Source organism: Cottoperca gobio, chromosome 11, assembly GCF_900634415.1.
Source record: "Cottoperca gobio chromosome 11, fCotGob3.1, whole genome shotgun sequence".
Classification (NCBI taxonomy): domain Eukaryota; kingdom Metazoa; phylum Chordata; class Actinopteri; order Perciformes; family Bovichtidae; genus Cottoperca; species Cottoperca gobio.
Window position 1 is genome coordinate 1,311,748 of NC_041365.1, and position 23,059 is coordinate 1,334,806.

At 44.0% G+C, this 23,059-nt stretch overlaps 4 protein-coding genes across 6 annotated transcripts in view; 2 read left to right on the plus strand and 2 right to left on the minus strand.

Moving 5' to 3' along the window:
* Positions 1 to 1,070: 1,070 nt before the first annotated feature.
* Positions 1,071 to 11,123, minus strand: nsun2 (NOP2/Sun RNA methyltransferase 2). Its single transcript, XM_029442929.1, has 19 exons — positions 10,876 to 11,123; positions 10,104 to 10,261; positions 9,796 to 9,900; positions 9,604 to 9,709; positions 9,373 to 9,444; positions 9,127 to 9,211; positions 8,754 to 8,946; positions 8,120 to 8,194; positions 7,808 to 7,938; positions 7,155 to 7,228; positions 6,898 to 7,028; positions 5,634 to 5,730; positions 5,184 to 5,413; positions 4,717 to 4,809; positions 4,493 to 4,628; positions 3,042 to 3,122; positions 2,525 to 2,663; positions 1,981 to 2,020; positions 1,071 to 1,885 (listed from the first exon to the last, which is right to left on the minus strand). The coding sequence occupies exons 1-19, from the start codon at positions 10,939 to 10,941 to the stop codon at positions 1,597 to 1,599; spliced, it is 2,301 nt and encodes a 766-aa protein (XP_029298789.1). The 5' UTR covers positions 10,942 to 11,123; the 3' UTR covers positions 1,071 to 1,596.
* On the plus strand, positions 10,706 to 14,598 carry srd5a1 (steroid-5-alpha-reductase, alpha polypeptide 1 (3-oxo-5 alpha-steroid delta 4-dehydrogenase alpha 1)). Of its 3 annotated transcripts, XM_029442933.1 has the most exons (5): positions 10,706 to 11,009; positions 11,827 to 11,942; positions 12,211 to 12,377; positions 13,675 to 13,776; positions 14,293 to 14,598. In XM_029442933.1, exons 1-5 carry the CDS (start codon positions 10,983 to 10,985, stop codon positions 14,367 to 14,369), a joined length of 489 nt encoding a protein of 162 aa, XP_029298793.1. In that variant the 5' UTR covers positions 10,706 to 10,982; the 3' UTR covers positions 14,370 to 14,598. The 3 variants fall into 3 exon arrangements, with proteins under 3 accessions (XP_029298793.1, XP_029298791.1, XP_029298792.1); XM_029442931.1 differs by lacking the exon at positions 10,706 to 11,009 and having other exon boundaries at positions 11,500 to 11,942; positions 14,293 to 14,594; XM_029442932.1 differs by lacking the exons at positions 10,706 to 11,009; positions 13,675 to 13,776; positions 14,293 to 14,598 and adding an exon at positions 12,945 to 13,071 and having other exon boundaries at positions 11,500 to 11,942.
* A 1,162-nt stretch (positions 14,599 to 15,760) lies between these two features.
* Positions 15,761 to 18,424, minus strand: LOC115015531 (3-oxo-5-alpha-steroid 4-dehydrogenase 1-like). The gene is made up of 3 exons (XM_029442934.1): positions 18,307 to 18,424; positions 17,191 to 17,341; positions 15,761 to 17,042 (listed from the first exon to the last, which is right to left on the minus strand). Exons 1-3 carry the CDS (start codon positions 18,335 to 18,337, stop codon positions 16,976 to 16,978), a joined length of 249 nt encoding a protein of 82 aa, XP_029298794.1. The 5' UTR covers positions 18,338 to 18,424; the 3' UTR covers positions 15,761 to 16,975.
* Positions 18,425 to 19,071: 647 nt separating this feature from the next.
* The window catches only part of LOC115016178 (triple functional domain protein-like), a 74,707-nt gene continuing 70,719 nt past the window's right edge, over positions 19,072 to 23,059 (plus strand). The window contains 1 exon segment of the mRNA XM_029443859.1: positions 19,072 to 19,396. Coding sequence (XP_029299719.1) covers positions 19,327 to 19,396 — 70 coding nt within the window. The 5' untranslated portion in view covers positions 19,072 to 19,326.

The window sequence follows — 23,059 nt, forward strand, 5'->3', positions numbered from 1 at the left end:
CCCCCTCCCTCTCTCCCTGATCATCCTGTCCCTCCCTCAGTGCTATCATCAACCATCTAGTCTTTCATTTCCATCTGCCGTCATATCAGCAGTGATCATCATGCTTTCCTCAGAAACAGGTTTAGTCTTCCACTCGATCCTTCCTGTGACCCAAACTCCTCCCAGACTTGCTCCCCTTCTGCCTCTCCGCAAACGGCGCCGTCACCGACATACCCACAGCCGAAGGGCAACGACACTGACAGCCGCTCTTCTTCCGGCGCGGCGCCACCCACTGCAGTGCACTATGGGAGGGCGGGTCACGGATCAAATATAAAAAAAGAAAGAGCGAGGAAAGTAAAAGAAAGAAGACGTGACGAGGGAGAGGAACATGAAGAGGAGGACGCTCTGTGGTCCCTCTGTCCTCTGCTCCCTCCCGTCACCACGGAGAGGTGAGGGGGCTGGTTGTCATGGCAGCGGGACTGGGTGATAAACAGGAGGAGAGTTTCCATCCATCCAGTGCAGGCTGCCATGGCAACCGCTGACAAGACGCAGCAAAGCGTGTTGAAAAGTTTGACTTTGTTTTTCATACTTTCAGCTTCACTTATAGAAACGATGCTTTACACGCCTGGGGGGTGCGAGACCTCCGTCTTTAAACACATTGTCCTCTGACATTAAGAGCAACACTTTATCCAAACATCAGTTCAGGGGTGCTGTCGCTGTCTGGGCTGGATGAGGTCTGTGCGAAGTGGGGGGGGGGGTTTAGTTCTCTCCTCTCCTCCGCTCTGACTGTAGGTGTGTGCACGTGTGTGTGTGTGTGCGAGTCAGGTGCAAAGCCCCCGCCCTTCGCAAACCAGCAAAGGAGAGAATGCGCAAAGTAGACAGCACACACTGAAACGTGCACATAAATTAGTCAATTAGGCTCTGCTGGGGGGGCGCAGCACCCCTCCAAGACAATGGTAGGGGAAACACTGTACACTATTGCCATTAGTCAGCTGTTCAGCATCCTCACGCAGATTTCCCCTTCTCTAGTTCCTTTCATTGTTCTAGAGTTGAATATTGAATATGAAGATGTAGTTAACGTGTATGTAACCTTTTGTTTTTTAATGTTGTAAAACTTTATTGAATTTGTTGAGTATAAAGAAAGCCCAGGGTGCAGCGGTATCAGTTTCAGGCTTCATACTAACTCCTGATGGTTTCATTATGTCTAAACTGCAGAACCTCGTGAGCGAGGACAAAGTCAAAGAGTTGGAACATTAATCTTTAACGCTTTTAAAATCGACTCCATATTTCTGCTTAATTACAGGTGTAGAAAATGAGATGGGAGTTAATATAAACCTCTCGAAACATGAGCAACGGAAAGAAAATGTAAGCCACTTCATCAGTGGAACAAGCTTTTTAAATAAAAATAAAAAACATATCGATAAACTAAAAGAAATAAAAAGCCGACTCCTGGAGAGGATCCCAACATTAAAAATCCCAAAGGAGTCCGTCTGCGGGAGGGAAGTCTTTCTGCGCTGAACAGAAAAAGCCTCGTGTGCCACATGTGGCGATGACCTTGTCGATATACGTCTTCCATCAGTCCTCTCTCTCTCTAGCGTCCCGCGACATGCTCAGCTGCTAGTTCCCGATTTGCTTCTTTGCTTCTGATGATCTGTGTTCCTCGCCGTTCTCAAAGTCCGGCTCGGCCTCATTTTTCACCGCTCCGTCCTGCTCTGCGTCCTTCTTCGCCTCCTCCTCTCCCTTCTTCCCTCCTTCCTTCCCTTTCTGGCCCTGTTTGTCTCTGAAGACCTCCACGCCCAACATTCGGAGGTAGTGAAACCTCTCGTTGCGCGGGACGAAGGCTCGGATGGACGTCTTGCCCCTCCAGCCACACAGCTGGATGGGACACTGAGGATCCTCGGGGTTACTGACCGACAGAGAGGGAACGGTGAGGGTTAGGAAAGGAACACAAAACTAAGATATAACTTTAAGAAAAAGGATGATATGCAAACAAACACTTACTTTGGGTTGGGAATGTACTTCAACACAATGCTCCCCATGACTGTGGAGAGAGGAACAGATTGTTGAAGACATTTTAACGTTAAGATACTTTGGGCTGCGGCTATGAAATATCAGAGGTGAATTTAAAAGACTTGTTTCGTCAAATTAAACCCCAAATATATTCAGTTTAATAGGATATAAAACATATGTTAGAGGCTGCGTCTGCGTGTGAAATGACTTGTTGCAGCTCCATGTGCAGTTTCTTACAGATCTGAGTAACTACAGTCTCCTTCTGCTGGAACTGCTCAGCTCCTCTTGCGAGTGTGTTTTTTGGGTCAGTGCCTTGCTCAAGGGCAGTAAAACACCAGTTGTCGAGGAAGCATTACTCATTCTTATTTCTCTTTCATTTTATGCCAGACAAGCAAAAAAAAACCCTTCTAGCCACTAGTCCATCGCTCTGACCTCTCGGCTGCTTCCTGAAACAAATATTTCGCTTCAGTGTCAGAAAGAAACCGCCGCCCGCATCTTAGTGTTTTGGACTGAGAAGTGTTTTTGCCGTGCGTACCCAGCTTCTTGGCCTGAGCGTGAGCGTCCTCCTCCAGTTTACTGAGGAAGGGGTTCTCCTGGGTCAGCAGCACTTTGATGTCCTCCACGCTCACGCCGATGATCCTGGAGCGAATATACGGCTGAAGAGTGTAGATACCCTTGTGGGACAGAGAGGAGACGGGGTTGACAATCTGCAGATGTCTTTACAGTTACATATGAAATAGAAGTTTATTTGGGAGTGTGAACGCGGTCGTCTGGCTCCCGTGTTGTGTGTCCTCTGTGGTGAACACAGCAAAGACGGGAAGAATAACTTCCACTGAAAAGCAATCACCATGCAGCGCAGCGGGCATCACTTCAAATCATGAGGTGAGTTTGCATACAGAGAGGATTGTGGGAACAGTGCGGCTCAGGTGTGAAGATTGTGAGCGAACGTCATGTTTTCACATGAGACGCTGCTCAGTCGATCGTTTATTATTCCACTGAAGACTGAATGTGTGAGGAAGAGAAGTGATGTGCAGGGTGTGTGTGTGTCTTACCTCCTGAGCCAATCTGAAGGCACAGCCAAACTCCTCTCCATCACTGTTGCGAGACCACACCTTCACCCCCGTGTTAATGACCTGAGAAACAATAAAAGAAGCGAGCTGACACATTGCTCTGCACAGAAACAGTGATGATAAACCCTGCACTAATTAATATCTCCTCAACGCGTAACCAACGGTGCTATTTTAAAATCAAGATAAAGGACTAATTATGTTACGTGTGGTCTTGTAGTTTTACCGGCGATGTGTTTTGTAATTACTAATGTTCCCCAAACTGCCTCGCTCGAGGCGTCGACTGTACAAGATATTACACAAATGTGGGTAAACATAGTGCAGCTGGTCTCTGGTGTCCCGGCACGAGTGGGAGGAAACTGTCAGAGTAAAATTCAACAACACTTCAGGAATAAATATTCATGTTAAATTCTTTACCAACCTAAGGGGAGGAAAGAAAGGGCAATTAACTTTGCATAATAATTTAATATGAGATGTTAAATACTCTTCATATTAAACTATTAACGTTCTGGAAAAGAAAATAGATTTTCTTTGTGAAACTTGAGATGTTATAAAAGAGGAGAAGTAAACCAGTCACCATCTGTAAGGATGTGCAGACCTGCACCTCACTGTGGTTCAGCTTAATACAAAGTGACTAATAAGTGAGAAGCATCAAACACAGAGAGGAGAACAAAGAGACACACACACACACACACACACACACACGAGGGGTTTGTGTTAGTAGAGGGTCCCATCTGTTAGGCTGCTTCCCTCAGATGGGCTTGACATGTGCACACACACACACAATAAACTAATGTAGTAAAGCCAATGTGTGTATCCAAAAACTGACCCTACAATAAAAAACAATGCCGTTTGTTTGACGACACTGTAAACAGAGCTTTCCATTAGTCGGCTACGATAAAATTATTTGTTGCGATTTTTAATTTGCTGTTTTTATGTATTGCAATAAAATGACCCCAAGGGCACTAATTAATTTATATAAAATATATATATATAAAAATATATATAAAAAATTAATATAAAGATAAATCATTCATTCATTGATAAACCTTACAATGAATGTGTCGACAAATACATTTAAATAATAAAAAAAGGTCAAATGATTTTTTAAATATCAGGTAGGCCAGGTCATTCCTTTAGATCAGTGTGTGATGGAATACTGGCATTACAATGTGCCACAGGCCACCAAATGTAGGCTTTAAGGGCCAAACTCCCCCCCCCCTATCTGGCGACCCTATATCCTCATGGATCGCTGTGTGTTCAATACCAGATGCATAGCCTCCAGGAAGTAATTGATCATTGATTTGTTGTATCTATTATTATCGTATTTCCAAGCAAGGAAATGGTATGTGATCATCATTATCGAACCTGGCGTTCAGTGTGTGATCTAAATGCAGATCCCACACCCCCACACACACACACACACACACACACACCTTCATGCGCTCGCTGTTATTGCACAGCACATTGCGGAGCTCTTTGGACACCATATACAAGTGTCGCTTCTTGCCATCGTGGGTCCTGGTCAGAACGTTGATTTTGGGGAAGTTGGGAGACAAGTTATAGAAAGATCTGGAGAACACAGAAAAAAAAGATTAGACAGTTTTGTCAACAAAATGCCAAAAACGATAATTTCCACGTGTAATAAATAGACACTTACTGTATGGTGGTGAAGACGGGGTCCTCTTCAGTCAGGAACACAAAGGGGTCTTCTTTATAACCAAACAGCTTCCTCTTCTTCGTGGCTGGAGGTCTGAGAAACAGCCACAGCATTTAGTTTTAGTTGTGTTGTAACACTTCCTGTCAATAGTTTCAATAAACCTTTCATGGAAGACATGTCGTATGAGCCTTTAATGATTGGCATGGCCGACGATCGACACTTCGCCCTCAACATGTACATTTGTATACGTCACTTACTCTCCCATCATTTGTCTTGCGTGCCTCCGCAGTGAACAAAGTGTGAGAAAAAGTACAAGAATTCAAGGGAACCCGAGGCGAGGAAGTACTAGTGATGGATGTGTTCATCCAAAAAGGTCATTTCTCATTCAAAGCAATGTTTTCACCATAATAACCGACGACGTCGCACTTTTCCTTCGTTTATTCGCTCAGCGCACCAACATGACTCACCCACACACTCCATCTTGTTTAGCAGTGGTCTCCTGTGCCGAGGAAGCTCCTGTGGGTGTCTCCTCTTCTGCCTCCTTGTCTACTTTTCCCTCTGGGCCTCCCCCCACCACCACCACCCCCTCCTCCTCCTCCTCCGCACTCTCTGGGAGGCGGGGAGTGTCTGCGGGGGTCGAGGCCGCGGCGGAGCCTTCAGACTGGGCCGCTGAGTCGGACGAGATGTCGTTCCTCGGCTGGAGACGAGTAGACAAAGAAGAAGTCCTGGCTCTGGTTAGTAACAGGTGAGTGTTGCAGCGGGGGGGGGGGGGGGGGGGGCTGCTGCTTCAACACACACACACTCAAACCCCACATGGGGGAATTCTGCTCCATTTCCTCCCTCAAGTAAGACTGCCATTAAGAGTGTGTGTGTGTGTGTGTGTGTGTGTGTGTGTGTGTGTGTGTGTGTGTGTGTACCTTGGGATATCTTTTGTTCCAAGGCATCGGGGCTTTCTTCACCAGCACAGCCACAAAGAATCCTCCAGTGTTCTGGTGATGTGGCAGAATCCTCATACTGACATTAAGTACACACACAAAAACACATAAATCATGGCTTTGGAGTGTTATGGTGCCACCTGCTGTGAAGATAAACAAGGAACGCTCCCCCCCCCCCAGCATTAAATAAAAAGACGCTTGGACACCGTGTGACAATAGCTCCCTCTGCTGGCCAGCATGGTGCCAGTCTGAGCGCTAAAGTAAACGCTGCAGAGTACAAATGACATCATCCACCATTAAGTGAGAGCGCAGGTGTGTACATGCATGTGCATCCATGAAGACGGTGTGTGTGTGTGTGTGTGTGTGTGTGTGTGTGTGTGTGTGTGTGTGTGTGTGTAAAGCTGCGCCAAGAAAATAAATCAGACGCTTTACTCAGCTAATGAAGTTGGCATCGATGAAGTGTGTGCACCTGCGAGCACAACATACTCTCAGGAGGATGAAAGAAAATGGGAAGATTAGCAGAAAGGTTTTTTGGGGGGGGGGGGGGGGGGGGGTGAGAGTTTAAATGGCTCTTCCTTTTTTATACATTATAAAAAAATATATTATCTTTTGCATTGACCGTCTTGTTACAGAAAGGTGCAGCGAGGCTTCCCGCTCTCGCTGCTCCTACTCGCTTTGGCTACAGAGCGTCTGAAGAGTCACACATGGAGTTAAAGGTGCTCTATAACTAAAGATGATGCATTACAAGCCGTGCTAATGGTATGTTCTACACTTCCTGTCTCTTAAGTGGGCGCGGTCTAACGTAATTATATACATTAGATATTTAGCATGATGGAAATTAGTTGGCGAGGGCAGTCACCGACATTAGCTTAGCATTTTGACGCTCTGTGTTGCAGAGACAGAAAGTAAGTTTTCTCCGTCCAAGTGTCAGAAGATACGTGGCTTGTGAGAAATGTTTCCAATATTCACTTTGGTGATCTGTGCTCAGGTTCACTTCTCCATCTGGATCTAATGTACTCAGGACCAGCTGCTGGTCTCCTGAAGAGGCGGGGCAGTGGTGAAACCCATGTGACACATACAGGAAATTAACTTTCTCCCTTCTCTGGTTAAAGTTATGAGGAAAGCCGACTGTAGGGACTGAGTCACAGACAGAGTCCTTCACATTATATAATGGCACAGACATGTAGTGTGTGTGTGTGTGTGTGTGTGTGTGTGTGTGTGTGTGTGTGTGTGTGTGTGTGTGTACCATCTCTCCAGATGCATGCTCGCCAGCTTCTCTGGGTCTGTTGGCGGGAACATGGTGGGGCGGATCTGCGTGCGCCGATTGTTTGGAACCTCGGACCAGTTGTTGAACCACGTGCCCTCTTTGGTCATCAGCTGCAAACACAACAACCGTTGTTTTAAGTGTGTAAGTGTGTGAGCCGATCAAAGTCATCCACAGTCAGAACACCGACCGACAACATTCTGTTTCCTTTTATGTTTTTTTTTTAAATGTTCCAGTACCTTCCAGGAAGTGACCCCAGGCATCCACTTCAGCCCTGGCAGATCAGCTGAGCCGTCGGCCAGCTCCAACGCTCCTGGCAATGGGGACGGAGGTAGGAAAGACATTACGAGTTGGCAGAACAAGACTGAAATCTAGATCTAAATATAACCGTACCGCTCATACAGTATAAGACCGAGACATGTAGCAGCTCAAAAGTGGATTACATTGTGGCGTTGGCTCTACAGATGCTGTCTTTATGTGCTCCGCGTCTCTGACCAGTTTTACACGCTCACATAGTTACCGGCCGCCGTCTTTAACAGTATAATGTCATAGCAGAAGTGTCATGTGGGCATCCAAACATGTGCCAATATAACATTTCTTCATCCAGAACAGAGTCACATTGGAGACTCATTTCAGTTTTTGTTACATTACAACACAGGCTTTTCCAAATGGACCCGATGGATGCACATGACAAAGTTAAATAACGCTTGTTTTCATACGTTTACATGAGGCTCAAATAATCTGAGTCAGCTCCCCGACCAGCACATGCAAAATGATCAGCTTTAGTGATGCAGATAACAATAATAACTCATGAATGTGCATCGCTCGAAGAAACTGAAAGCCAAACACATATTGCTCACATTGTCTGGCCCTGCGAGGGTTTGTTTGTTACCTTCGCTCTTCTCCAGCAGTGCTACGATGACGGCTTCGTCCTCTATAGGGTTGAGTGAACAGGTGGAGTAGACCATCCTCCCTCCCACGGCCAGCTGTTCAACACCACGCACTGCAATACGCAGCTGGAGCCTGATGAACACACACGCATATGCTCTGCATTACTGCCAACTTTTTTTTTTTTTAATTAGCAGCCAAAGAACACACGCCATCGCTACATCCTGAGTCAATTTGGTGTGCCGCACAAGTGCATGAATTCCTATCTTTGTCACTAAAGCACAGACACGTACTCTCCCCCACCCCCCCCACTCACCCGTGGAGGTGCAGGCTGTTGCTGGTCGTCCATTTCTTCCACACGTCTATGTTCTTCCTCATGGTGCCGTCTCCGCTGCAGAACACAGAGCAGACAGCAACACCAGTCAGACACAGCCCCGGTTTGTCCCGGGGCGCTGAAACCACTAGAGACCCCCCGACACTCCTCACAGGGCAGAAATGTCGGCCAAGCACAAACTGTCTAACGCTGGGCTTTAGCTCACTGCTGCCTGCCTGCATGCCTCTCTCAGACTGCTGCACCCCCCCCCCCCCCTCTCTAGTTGTGTTTGGCAGGGGCTGCTGGCTTCAGCCCCACAGCTGGCCGACCTCAGGTTCTGTTTTGGTTTCAAGAGAAGTGTGATGCTTTACCTTGAACGCTGTACTGAAACATTCAGAACAGACATTTATATAAATGTAAATACTCTGCATTTGACAGACAGGTTGAAGCCTCGTCTCCACCTGTCACACAACATCTCTCCTCCAGCCAAACACCCACACACACCCACACACCCACACCCACACCCACACAGCAGAGCTTAACAACGACATGTCTTTCTATCCACTTCCCTTTCAGAACACTAACTCTCCCGCAGCACATGTCAGAGATGCATAAAGTCACGCAGCCCCTCGCTGACCTGCAGGGCACGTCACACAGGATGCGGTCGTAGAAGAGAATGTCCTTCTTGCCATCCGAGTCAATTTTGAGCGTGGGGATGCAGGAGGCGTCGTGGTTGACCACCATGATGCAGGGGCTGTTGAGACGCTTGGCTTGGTGCACAAGCAGGTAGCAGCGCTTGTTGTCCACGTCATTGGCAATGACAAAGCCCTCTGGAGGGTAGAAGAGTGGAGGAAAGTTAAAGTGGCATGCGCTGCTGGAGATACTGGTTTGCATTCACAGATGTTCTCCGTGCTTCATTCGTACAACACATCTCTTACCAAATTATAGATTTCCCATCAAATACGAAGAAATGAGTTATCGTTGCGTCTGGCTTTAAATGCGTTTCTTACCTGGGAATGGCACTTCCATGTCCGAGTGGAGCATCTCAATCAGCTGGGCTGTCTTCGACCCTGGAGCTGCACACATGTCCAGGATCTGCACAGAAACACACGCACAAGTGTCAACACTTCAAAACAACATCGGCTGCTTTCAAGCCACAGGGGAAAAGATTTACAAGGGAGCACAAGGGCGAAGAAAATAGAAACTCTATAAGCAGTGACCGACCAACTACCCTTCAAAGAGGGCCGTGCTTTTACCTTGTGGTGAGACTCGATCTTCAGGAGGAGAGGAGGGATCATACTGACAGCTTCCTGTCGGCTGATGTTACCCTGCAAGGACAAAGATGATGCTCGTCTCTTCATTTCTCTGATGACTTCTGACATTTTTCCTTTTTTTAAATTCACCTCCCCATCAGGGGGACATGTTGTGAACACATAACAAGTTCCCTAACGGGACATTAAATAGGGCCACGGTGTTTGTGGACTCACCGACTCAGTCTCGCTGACCAGAAACTGGTGGAACTTCTCCAGCAGGGGAGACTTCCTAATGATCTTCCTGCTCATGTTGGTGTGCCAGGCCTGCTCATCTGGATACCTGCAGCAGACAGAAACAGTGTGTACCGAGTTTCTAGTTTACACGTGCGTTTTATTTAAGCCTTGGGTAAAGCCATGAGATCTTACCACTTAAGAGGCTGTGGAGCCTCAATCTTCTGGCCATCGATCTCCACCTCCTGAATATCCTTGAAGTATTTTTCCTTCAGACAGTGGAGGATTTCCTTGGCATGGCTGGGAAAAGACAGAAATGTATCAGTGCTAATGCAAAGTGGAAGTTTTCTTTTTGTGTCCTGAAAAATGGAAATTAAAGAAGGTGACACCGTCTAAGATTTCTTTACTTGCCAGACAGGGAAAGCACATTAATGTTACAGCATCTTGCATACAAACAAGACAAAGAGCCTGAATCCAGGTTATACATGTGTATACCGGCTCACCTCTTGTATCCAGTGATGCGGATGGTTGCAGGCAGCGGTTCCCTCATTGCTTTCATAAACTCTTCAAACTCTCCCTCAGGCACCAGGCCTAGCTCTTGGTAGTAATGCTCAAACAGCTTATTCTCCATGACAATGTCAGCATAGCCAGCTCCCCAGCCCTGCACACATGAATGCATGGTTATAAGTATGTACTGAATATTTCATAACTACCTACTAAATAGAGATGCTATCTTTTGAAGAAAACTAAATGTCATTCAAAAATATGTACATTTTATGTTTTCTTGCCTAAGGTCAAGGGTAAACAACTTGAAAACTGTTATGTTAAGACTTGATACACTTTAGCATGATCTTATAATCAATTCGGCATGGAGCAATCCACAAACTAAACTTATTTGAATTACATGTTTTAGTTTTCAACCCCGCTTGTTTCTTCCCATCACGGTGTTTAGACTTAAGACTATTCAGCTAGAGAGGTAAACCAATTAACACATTTCTGAGCGAAGTCTGGTGAATCCCTCCAAGCAAATAAAAAGCACGTAACGTGACAAATGGTGGTTAAAACATGGCTTTGTTAACGCTAGCTAACAGTAAAGCTTCCTGCTGCAGCTGTTTAGCAGTGTCGCAGCAGCATGACCGCGCAAGTTTAAATTAAATATAACCTCTGAGAAGCATAAGTGTTAGTCCCAGCTCTCTTTGCATTTAGTAAATAAAGCAAATGCATTGGTATGACTGAGCACTTTACGTGGAACATTAGCAGAAGTGTGACTCTTACAGCGTTGTCTCTGTCGTCGCTGCCAGTATTCTGGTTTTTCTGCCGCTGTCTGCTTCTTTTCCCCATGTTGATGAAGCAGACAACTCCGGAGACAAGTCTGCGGGACGATGTGTTGGCTGGATTCAAAAGAAAAGGTAACGTGCGTAAAAATGAAATTATAATGAGAGTTTGAACATACGTTGCTGTGTATCCTCGAAACGTGTTGGCTCTGACGCACGTGAATCAGGACCTCTCATAGCTGGCCACGAAGTCTGCCTGAAATAAACGTCTTCTGGTATTTCAAGTTATTTTTGAAAGCACAATTAAATAAATACGTAATACAAAATTATAACACTGCGAACTAATTCCCTTTGAAAATATATTACTTTTTTTTTTTACTTTATATTATTTATTTATTTATAATATAATTAAATGTATTACAGCTAGAAGACGTACATTAACATACAAGCGTTTTTAAATATAATAACCCGGTCAATGTGTACAGCAGCAAATTAATGTATGAAAACGTATACATGACGTCAGACCTCTTTGAATACGCTCTGTGAGCATTTTGATTAGCTGATGAGATTCAATGGCCATATTTGTTCAGGGACTGTGATTGGTCCTGGGTGCACGTGGAACAGCCCACAATTCAGTCACGTATATGTATGCATGCTTCTACATGCAATCCGTTGCATACGTACTTGCTAGTGAAACAGCATTTTGTCAAATAGTTGCAAATATTAGTTACACCTATTGTATTATTATTCCGCCGGGATGGACGCGCTCCTCTCCAGGCTCTTCTCCTCGGAAGAAGAGGAGCAGTACGTGTTGGACACCCTGGGTTACTTAATGATTTTAATGGCAGCCTTCACTTTCGTAACTTTGCTTTTCGAAAATGTCCCATACGGGCGATATTCTAGCAGCAAATATGGATTTCCAGTCAATGCAAGGTTTGCTTGGTTCGTTCAGGAGCTGCCTGCGATCCTGGTGCCTTTTTGTCTGGTAGTTTGGACATCTTCTGCGAAAACCTCACTACTGCCCAACCAGCTGCTCATTGCCATGTATTTCTGTCACTATGTCCAGAGGTAGGTAGCTACAGTCAATAAATAATAACACCTGGAGGCACTGAAATGTCTGCTAATGTTCAACTACCAGCATAAATAATGTGTATAATATAAGTGGCTCCCAGTGTGTGTACATGGAGGGCTCCTGCTCCTTCCTTAAATAAAAAAAAACTTATTTAACTCAGTAATGGAGACAGGAAGAGATCAGGATGTAAACAAAAAGGTGCATTACATTTATTGCATCAGTGGTAAAGCAAGCATTTTAAATACTATTTTTGTTCCACTGCAGATCCCTTATTTATCCATTTTTAATCCGAGGAGGTAAACCAACACCATTCGTCTCATTTGTCATGGCCATTGTTTTCTGCATCTATAATGGCTACATGCAGATCAGATACCTGAGCCATTATGCTGAGTACCCTGCACGTTGGGTTACACATCCGTGCTTCATCGCAGGTTGGTGTCTGCTATACCTCTCTTTCAAAAAAAACAAAGGGAATGAATTGTTTTATTTTGCTCATGAACTTGTCTTCTCATAACACTCATTGTAACGTATCAGATTGAATGTTACATTAACATAGGAGGATTGAACAATTGCTTATATTTTATATTGGAAGATGTTAAAGAAGATTAATTATACGCATGTTTTTACTGTTCCATTTCAGAGTTTTTATAATTTAAAATAGCACATGTTGACTTTGTAATAAATATTCATTTAGAAGACATATGTATCAGTGGCAGTCCGTTCCAGACATACCCAATTTATTAGAATAGGCGGTTAGGGGAGACTCGTGGGTACCAATAGAACCCGTGTAAAGGGACCCCTGCCTGTTCCCTTGCCAAAATGTTGCCTAACCTTGGAGCCTTACTCAGCCTCCTTCCCAACAAGCTAGCATGACAGTTAAATCCTCTGAAAGACAGAATAACCTCCAAACCCGGCCCGTCGGACTTTTAAATGTTAAGCTCAGCTGTTATTCAAACTCTTTTGTCCATCTTGTCATTTTGGATTTTGCTCCACTGCAGGTGCTTCTCACGCTTTCCAAACCTCAACATGCTCAGCAGTTTGTCTTGGCTCCCCCGGCTGTACAAGCAGGAAACTGTCAATTTAGAATATTTATTTTTTCTGTAAATGTCCCTCCACTCCCCTTGTAATCCCTGTCAAACTTTGCATCTGCGTTAGATAAAAACAAGTGTAACAAAATGTAAAAAAACATTCAAGAAGAATAGAAAACACAGTTTTACAGATGCAATGTTTGTTACTCATTTATTTCCAACATCGTACGACTACGAGCAGTTTGTGTGAATGGGGACATATGCGTCCTAAATATATTATATATATATATTATAACTCTCTTACCGACCTAAATCTCTGTCCCAATTCTTTGCGACTATTTGAACAGAAGTCAATGTAATTATAGCTTTATAATCTGAACGTGGTCTGGAACCAGGCCCAATCATTACAGACACAAGTTATATATGTCATTATCAAGGTGATTTGTAATAGTTTTTCAGAGGCAGCTCGTGTGTGTGCATGAAGTGTGGAGCTGAGCTAAGCATAGGGATTGGAACCAGGAGGAACCAGCTGCATAGATACGGGAGTTGTATTGATCGGCTCGTCTCACAGTCGGAAAGAAAGCAAATAGTGTTTCCCCAAACGTTTGAAGTATTTCTTTATAAACATAAGTTGGCTGACTGGTTTTCCGGTTAATAGAAAATGTTGTGCTGAAGCAGCTTTTGGTTGCTTGGTCTCCAGGGTCTGTGCTGTGGTTGGTCGGGTGGCTGGTGAATGTGCACTCTGACCACATCCTGAGGAACCTGAGGAAGCCCGGAGAGACTGGCTACAAGATTCCCACAGGTAAGAGCTTCAGTCAGGATACAGTGGGCAGAATGATCTCTCACCACAGCCAACAGCCTTATGCTGCTATTACAGTACATCTGACATTCAAAGAGGACAACTATAATAAAATACAGTTATTTAAAGGGACAGTTTGGATGTTTTTATCAAGTGTATTACGTAGTGTAGATGGCGGTCGGCACAGAACCAGCTAAGCAAAGTACTGCTGTGGACGGGGCAGCAGCAACATTTATTGTAACTACAACATGGCACAGAACTCTGTGGTCCTCGTCCTTGTAGATGCTAATCTTCCAGTGTGGTTGCATGATTATACAGGATCCCACTGTAAGCAGAATCACAGGTTGTCAATAGTTATCTTACCCTCTCTGCCTCGCCCTCTGTGAACCCTGACATTAGTGTGTGTGTGTGTGTGTGGTGTGTGTGTGTGTGTGTGTGTGTGTGTGTGTGTGTGTGTGTGTGTGTGTGTGTGTGTGTGTGTGTGTGTGTGTGTGTGTGTGTGTGTGTGTGTGTTTATAGTAATCATGTCAGACAGCGAAGCAGGCCGATACTGGAACATGAACATTATACTGAAGGCTACGTCTGTACCAGACTGAATAAAACTTTCAGTCTACCGCTTATGTGTTCTATACCACGCTCGTGTTTGTACGGTAAATATAAAGATATACAGCCTGCGGCCGGTTAGCTTATCTTAACATAAACACTGGAAACAGAACAGAGTCTGCCTACCCTCACGGCTAAAGCTCAGATGTATCTTAAAGCTTACATCTCATTTGTTCAATCCATACAAAAGCAAAGGGTTAGAAGTGCTACAGAGCCAGGCTTTCATACATCTTCTCATCTCTCATGTCAGTCTCGGCTCAAGCCAAACACCAACACTGACTGTGTGCCAGTGTGTGTGCGATTTCAAGGCTGGTTTGCCTCATTGTCAGCTTTTATGGGATTATCACATTGGTGACGACTGGACCATAGCTGAGATGTCTCACACACACACACACACATATATATATATACACACACAAAGAGGCAGGGCTGGAGAAGTCAACTGTGTGCTCTCAGGCAGAACAGTAATAGCAGATAATATTAAGGAAGCAGGCAGTAGTCTGAGACGTCATGTGGCTCGAATGATAATGAGGTCGCAGCATGTTCCAGATATTTAACCCACATTAGTGTGAAGCTGCATTTACACAGTTGTATCAACAGCTATTTCACATTTCTACACATGAACATATTGCCTGTGGTTCAGCCGCACTGTGGGCAGCATAATAAGAACAGAGTTACAACATCATCCGACTGTTGAGCACAAATCTGGACCTGCACTTCCAGTCAACCTGCAACCGTCTACGTGCAAAACAACAGTGGATTACACCTGAAGATGTTCCTATAAAAGAAGAAAGCGTTGTAATTTGATTAAAACTGATTTCTACATTTTTCGCATTATTGAAACAATTTATGTGCATTATGTGTTTATGGCCAGAATAGTTCTCCAGTCACTTGCTAAATACATGTTTAGAGAGAATCTTAGGATCTTCCAAAGCTAGCATTTGGTATTTTATAGACGGTACTTGAATTCTCAAAACCTCACACAAGCCATAAAATAAAAAGAACGCTGTAACACACTTTGTCTTCAGGTAGAGGAAGTGTTCAAATCGAAGCAGCTGTTCCTATCTGTCTCCTGCGGCTGCTGTTCTTTCCTTTAGGTGCCGCAGGTGGGCATATGTATATGTATGTATATAAAAGCCAGTCCAGTAAAAAACACTTTGCACATCCATTTGAAACTACATGGGTGCCTGCCTGAAGATGAATGGTATTAGAGTCAGATGGCGGGCTCTGTGAATATACACGCTGGGTAATATAGTGATGCAATTACAAGAAGCGTGGACAAAGAAGATGCACAGAGGAAACCGCCTGGAAGAGAAGAATTGAGACGGCGGGGACCTCGAACATGAAGGATGTCACTTTCCACAGCCTTCAGCGACACACAGCCTTCATTTTTCATCACACCCCATCACATTGTTTATTGATGAGACCATGTGTTAAAACAATGACAACATACAGATATTCTTTTACACATTAATACAATTCATAAAGACGTGACCTTGGCTGTGACTGGTGTTGTAACATGTCCCTCACTGGGAAAGAGAGAACAGAAGAGTTATGGGAGGAAGCTGCAGCTGGCACTTTTAGCAGGTACACTGTGAAACCCAGATTCAACGCAATCAATGTCATTTTCACTTGCATTTAAATTTAACGTGCGATGAGATAATTGCACTTTTCCCCCCCCCGCTATAAACTTATTTTGAGAAACACTGAAAGTAAGGCACATTATTAGTATCTACAGAAGGAGACATGATTCCAGAACAGCTCTAACTCACATGGCTCGTGGTTAAAGTGATAATGAAACAATGATAGAATAGAAGAGACGTGAAGATCAAATCCAGATGTCTTATCTTTACCGCAGCTTTCACACACTCATTCATTTCTTCTTCTTTTCTCTCTGTTTCTCCGAAGCTCCGACAGTAGTGACGTGTTAAGGCAGCGCGCCCTCTTCTTCTTACCTCAGGCATGGGTGAGTTATTGAGGGCCGTGCTTGACCTCCGTTTGATTGGCCCCGCAGCCGAGTAGCTGTGGACAAGCCTGCTCGTGTCTCAGTCTTTAAAGGACGGAGACGCAGTGTTGTCGTCAAAAGGAGGAAGGAACTTCCCTCGTCTTTCATCTATTCAATTCCAATGGATGTTAAAAAAAGATGCACTTGCAACAGATGACTCCTGAGACTTGTAAGTGTCTGCTTTGCATTTCCGAGTTTATGATCCATCTGGGAGAATATGCAGATCAGCGGAGAGTCTTAAAAAGTGTTTATTGCTTGAGCGAAGTGTTATAAATCTCCTGTAAACTGTTGAGGTATGCTCCAGTCGGGATCTTATTTCCTCTTCAGGAACGCTAAATGTCGCCTCTTCAGCAAACACTTCCAGTACATTCAGTTCGGCTTATTTTGCTTTGTTAGACATTATTACCAAAGTAATAAGCAGACGGTATGATGGTGTTTAGCTGTTGCAGCCCAGATGAGATCATTTACAAAGCATACAGCCTCTGTTACATTTATGTTAACAAAATATATATCTTCAAGGTTTTCTCTGACATCTGGGGGACTTTTGTTGTGAGAACAAGTACCTTGTCGAGCTTCCAGTACCCATGGTGTTTTTTAGAGCAGAAAAGGAATCAGCGCCTTCCTGCTTTTAGGGTAGTCTTCAAACTTAGCGAGGTACCATCTGTAGAAACAGAGAGGAAATGTTCTTCTATTAATACAAGTAATTGCTTCAAAGTGTGCATTACACTCTTACTGCTTACTTTGTGTGTGTGTGTGTGTGTGTGTGTGTGTGTGTGTGTGTGTGTGTGTGTGTGTTTTCTTCTTCTTACTTGTGATGGGCCACAGCCCTGCTGGTGAGGACCACTGTGGTAAAGACGGCAAAAGCTGAACTGTGAACAGAGTGTCCAGCCAGAGCGAAGCCTGCCCACTCGGTTATCTCTCCTAAGAAGTTGGCTCCAGACACATAGTCAAACATTCCCCCTGTGGGTGGAAGACACAGGAATGAGGACAGGTGTGCTTAAGTTCACTGGAAGCAGAAATACTTTACTCTGGAAGAAAACATTTTCATCTACAATGACTTCCAACTTTCTAAATGTCATTTCAAGTGTAACAATGAGCTGCTAAACACTCAGAAGGTCATCTACACAACTCCACGACCCTTAAGATGGCTTAGCGTTTACTCTGTGAGTGCGGGCCGTGAGGAGTGCTGCGACCCTCTATGTGAAAATGCCATTCTTGGCCGAGGGGATTCCAGACGTGCCTGTAATTTCACGTGGAGCGGCGCGGCTCACACGGCTTCCTCCTGCCTCGCCTTCTCCGCTTTGTTTTCCTTAAAGGGGTCCGTGTTTCAACAGGTTCACCCCAAGTTCAGGCTGAAGGTGCTGCGGCAGACACTCTCCTTGTGAACCGATCACTGATTGCGATCTTTAAAAAGCAGCGATGCAGATGTTGTTTCTGCTCTTCCAATACATACGGCTCTCAAGACTATTTGTCAAAAGGATTTTTGAACGTGGGCCAACGTCTTGTTATCCACCCTTCGCCTGAGCTTGTCACTGCTCTTAGAATGTGCATCCATTTCCACACAGTAAAGGTCACGCACTCCAAAAAAAACGCCCACCCTCAAATTGTTCTCTTGTACGTTTCGTCAGTGAATTCTTGTTAATTCTAAATCTTCATTTTCTTGATACAAGAGATTTTTTTAAAGGAACAGTTCCATATTTTGAGACGCATGCTTGCTTGTTTTCTTGCTGAGAGATGAGAAGATGTATGAAAGCCTGGCTCTGTAGCACTTCTAACCCTTTGCTTTTGTATGGATTGAACAAATGAGATGTAAGCTTTAAGATACATCTGAGCTTTAGCCGTGAGGGTAGGCAGACTCTGTTCTGTTTCCAGTGTTTATGTTAAGATAAGCTAACCGGCCGCAGGCTGTATATCTTTATATTTACCGTACAAACACGAGCGTGGTATAGAACACATAAGCGGTAGACTGAAAGTTTTATTCAGTCTGGTACAGACGTAGCCTTCAGTATAATGTTCATGTTCCAGTATCGGCCTGCTTCGCTGTCTGACATGATTACTATAAACACACAACACACACACACACACACCACACACACACACACACACACACACACACACACACACACACACACACACACACACACACACACACACACACACACACACACACACACAACACACACACCACACACACACACACACACACACATCACAATAGAGGAAATAATGCCCTCAATCCAAACAGCTGACCTTTTCTGTTTGGATTGTATGTATCCGGGAGGTTTTACCAATCACTCTACTCCTCCCTTTAGGTATGAGTAACACAACATTCACCCACTTCTTGTGAAGAAATCGCAGAAACAGTCAACAATGCATGAATCATAGTCTGTTAAATTCCACAAAAGTTGATCTTTTCCCATCACTGTGTCGCATAATTGGTCTAGATTAGACAGCTCAAGTTACACATAGTTTATAAACCTGTCATTCACATAATAATCACAACTGACAGCCATGCTTTGTTCTTGTCCATGTGTAGTTTTTATCACACTGGTTTTAAATGTCCTACGTTTGTAAGTTGGACACACACGCGCGCACACACGGTTGGTCCTTGATGACCCAGCGTCTGCTCATTTCCGAAAGCTTACGGAGATTCAACGAGAAGCGACCCGGCCCCTCCCGCCCCCCCTCCTCCGCGCTACAGCTACTCTCCCCTCGGCTTCACTCCGAGGAGGAACCCGGTGCCCCCGGCTGATCGTTTCCAATTACGTTACCCCAAGATGGAGGTCTGCAGATGGCACTGCTAGCGTCTACGAGTTACCGTAACCGTCCGTGTGTCTTTAATGACGCTTTTATCGGGACAGAAGTGATTTTCTGCCACCTTTTTGTCGTTTTTTGGGGGGGTCTAATTTGGAGATACTGAGCTCCAGGTTCGGGTTGTGGCAGCCATGAGCTCCGGGGAAGGAGCGGAGGAGACGACGAAGGACGCTGGCGACATAGCGGCGTTCTTCAAAAACGGTAAGCCCAAAATGAGTAGGAGAAGTCGGACTGAGCTGAGAGCTGCTCCCCTTGGACCAGCTACGTGAGGGACATTGTTCCCCTCCGTGTTGACTGTTTTGGGGGCTCGTACAGTGAAGAATAGGGATTGAATTTCACTTTTGGTGTCATAAACGAAGTGTACAACACATAGTAATGACTTGCACAGTCGTGGAAATATTTGAAAATGGGTTTCTTGAATGTATTTCTCTCCAGTATCAGATAGCACATCCAGACTGTAGCCAGGCAACGTTAGCTAGATCGCTAATTTGCGAGTTCCATCTTCGGACAACTCTCCTAGATTTGTCAGAGTTTGGCTAGTTCTCCGTGTACTTTTCGTCAAAATACATTATTCTATGTGTTTTCCTTTCCATGGCACTACTCAAACCTGCCTACACCACTGCCAGCTGTCAACATGAGGGTGTGAAGTTTAAGTCGGGCCCAGTAAACGCTAGAAAAGAGGAACACATAGGGACCGCAAATGTATGTTCTTCGTTCAGCTCAAGCCCGACACTATAGTATCAAAGCTACTTTTTCTTATTAAAATAAACACTATGTATACATTCAAAATGGTAGATATCTTTTTTCCCCCGTTGATAGAGTTTAACCTTTGCTGAATCGAGAAAATAAGCAGGTCAGAGCTGTCCGATAATGGACTGGGGTGTTAATACTAGTTTCAACATTAGCTTCCAATGTTAGCCTGTAAGCTAGTGAATCCTGAATCGGATTTGGTGAATCCTGTCTGCTTGGATAGCTAACAAATGCTAGCTAGTTTAGCATCGCTAGCCTGCCAGTGAGTTGACAAAGCTCGCGTGTATCTGAACAGCTTATTGATGTATTAAGTACAGACGTATACAGTGTCTGTTTCTTTTAAATTCTCTATTCCGTTAAGTCATTGTTTGTTGTTTTCTGTGCTGTCAAATAGCACAACTGTGGAAGCTATGTAAACAATACATGGCGTGGCACATATAGCCTGGGTGTGCACTGTGCAGGATAAGCTAGCTGTGCAACATAGCTATCAAGGCCAAAAGGCTTCCTATTATCAATAACACGGTATGTTGGTTGTGATAACCCCGAATGTCAGTGACACTGATTTACACATGAACTTTTGCTTTTAGACATGATTATATGTGGTCCACTTACATGCACATATTGCTAACATTAGCTAAGTAGGCTAATTAATCAGCAAGGACTGTGACTTGAAGTCCTAACACGGGCCTACTGTGATTTCATAGGCTGCAACAATGGCTCATAAACTATGAATTCCAGGGGTCCTGGCATATATTTAAAGTGTACGAAAAATATAGTGTTACGTTTTATTCTACCCAGCAGACTTTGCATTGTGAAACCATGTATAAGGATGTTGTATTTTCTATTCATTCCCATATTCTTCATAAACATTTGGTACAAAGATTAACACTATATTTGTAATTGGAGTTTCCTGGGATACAGTTAAATGAAATGGTGATCCATGGAAGAATGCCTGTCCATGAGCTTATGTGCTGCACTTGGATATGCCAAATAGCCCTCTAGCTATTTTCAGTGTCTGCAAGCAGTGAATTAGATCCAGTGCCTGTTGTCATGTCTGCCAGTGTCATCATCTTAACTCCACTTGCTTAGGAAGCTTACAGTTTATATGCATTTAAAATAAGTTTGTCTATGAACCTGCTGCATGTGTAGTAGTAGTTGCAAGTACATTTTTCCAGTTTTAAAACGCGGAATAGTAACGCACTGTACTATTGTGTACTATTCACAAATCACTGGCTGTTCTAGCGCACTGTCATGTGTAAGTCCTTTGTGGTAGAAGTGAGATTTTGAAGTAGAGTTGGAGGGGAGTAAACAAGAAGGAGAATGCAGAGTATTGACATCCAGCTTCTGGCTCCTGTGGTTTTGTGTCTAGCGAGATAATAAGCCACAGAGGGAAGTTCAGTATCCGTATTGAGCTGATCCGATAGCTTCCTTTTTAGGAAGAGCGGCGAGAGGCATCCTGTAACTCACTTGAAGCCACACTTTGTATGTTTTGTTGATGGTGCACAGCTGCAGCCATTCTGCCTCATTGTTAATCAAATCTGCTGCTAATATGTTGCATAATTAAAAATGTTTAAATATGCCTCCTTCTCGTATTACCACAAGGCCATCTGCTGCAGTTTTAGATTGTAGTTTAGAAATAGCTCTTTATTTACCGATAGAGCACATCCTATATTCACTTTATTTGTTAGTTTGAGAGAAGCAGTAGCACAGATAATTAGTTTTCCTTGCACTTACATTTTTTCTGGCTGGGGTGGGGTGGGGCGGCTACTTTTTAAATTAATAAAATAAATATTGTGGATAAACTTAAAACAAATCTGCATCTGATTTGGACAAAAACACACTTGCAGAATCATGAATGGACAAAAAAAATCACTAAAATATTTGAACAAGGAAACAAATAAACATGATTTAAATTTCAGACCAGTCTGTTCTTGAAGCATGCCGATTACTCTCGCTACAGTAATGGACAGAGACTGACACTCTATGCACAACAAGCCTTTACCCAACCTCTGCTATATTTGATGTTAAGCAAGATTTTAAGTTAAACGTATCTTATTGGAATCCACGTTTTTGTGTACTTAAACCTAAACATGTCCCACTGGCTCTTAACTACAATTATTGACCATCTATTGCCAAAATGCTGTCGTACGCTGCTTTAGGACTTGAGGAGTGTATGTATTCTTCACAAAAACAACACATCTTGTTAAACAAACCTCTAAAGCTACACTTAGCTCTGATTATGTGGTATGTGTTACTGGGCTGGGTTTTATGTTAAATTGGACCCATGTTTTTTCAGATGGTTCTGCTGATTTGCGTTGTTTAGTGTTGTACGAGAGCCTGGCACCATTACTAGTGCGTTTATGTCACTTGAGTGCAATAAGACATTGATTGACAAGACCACCTACACTACGAGATAATGATAACTGGACAGATATTTACCGTAAACATCAGATTGGATTTGGCCAACAGAGATTTGATTTTTGTCATGTCCATTATCGTCTGTCTCCAAACAATGTGTGATGCCTTTAGTAACACTTTTCTGTACATTCCTGAGCACTGGTTTATCACAAGTTCTTTAAAGTTTTGACTCTGGAACTGAACACATTTGTACAGTTATTAGCTGAAAACCTAGAGCATATTGGTGTTCAGATTCAGTCATCTCGGTACTAAACCTACTGTAGGCCTGAGTATAGATAAGTCCACCAATGGCTTTGTACAATAAGCTGGTTGGAAGGATGAAGTGTCACGTTCTGGCTCCCCCTCCTCTTTGTTTTGCTCATGAACTTCCTCCTTATAGATCTGGGAATCTTGTTTTGACATGCACAGGTTTGAGTGTCTTGCCACAGGCTATGCTTTTCCATTCCCAGCTCCATTCTCATCTCTTTTTTTTTCCATCCTTTGGCATTTGGTCTCTTTGTCTTTCTCATGTCCTCCCTCATTGCTTCCTTCCCTACTCTCTGTCTGACTGCCTGCCGTCTGAATGTTCATTCGCCAATGTCTGTTTCATGTTTTGTCCCTCCCTCATTCTTGATGCGTCGTGTTGAGCTTTACCGTCCTAATGCAAAATGACAACTAATAAAAAAAATGAGCTTCCCCTCGTCTCTCTCTCCTGCC

Excerpts from the sequence above, each read along its gene's own strand:
- nsun2 (XM_029442929.1), bottom strand. The coding sequence starts at position 10,941 with ATGGGGAAAAGAAGCAGACAGCGGCAGAAAAACCAGAATACTGGCAGC. Across the intron at positions 4,629-4,716 it reads CCCGTCTTCACCACCATACA|ATCTTTCTATAACTTGTCTC; the intron begins GTAAGTGTCTAT and ends TGTGTTCTCCAG. Across the intron at positions 3,123-4,492 it reads ATAACAGCGAGCGCATGAAG|GTCATTAACACGGGGGTGAA; the intron begins GTGTGTGTGTGT and ends ATTGTTTCTCAG.
- srd5a1 (XM_029442931.1), top strand. The coding sequence starts at position 11,632 with ATGGACGCGCTCCTCTCCAGGCTCTTCTCCTCGGAAGAAGAGGAGCAG. Across the intron at positions 12,378-13,674 it reads ACATCCGTGCTTCATCGCAG|GGTCTGTGCTGTGGTTGGTC; the intron begins GTTGGTGTCTGC and ends CTTGGTCTCCAG. Across the intron at positions 13,777-14,292 it reads TGGCTACAAGATTCCCACAG|TAATCATGTCAGACAGCGAA; the intron begins GTAAGAGCTTCA and ends GTGTGTTTATAG.
- LOC115015531 (XM_029442934.1), bottom strand. The coding sequence starts at position 18,337 with ATGTGTTCTATACCACGCTCGTGTTTGTACG. Across the intron at positions 17,342-18,306 it reads ACCACGCTCGTGTTTGTACG|GGGGAATGTTTGACTATGTG; the intron begins GTAAATATAAAG and ends TTCCACCCACAG. Across the intron at positions 17,043-17,190 it reads AGGGCTGTGGCCCATCACAA|ATGGTACCTCGCTAAGTTTG; the intron begins GTAAGAAGAAGA and ends CTGTTTCTACAG.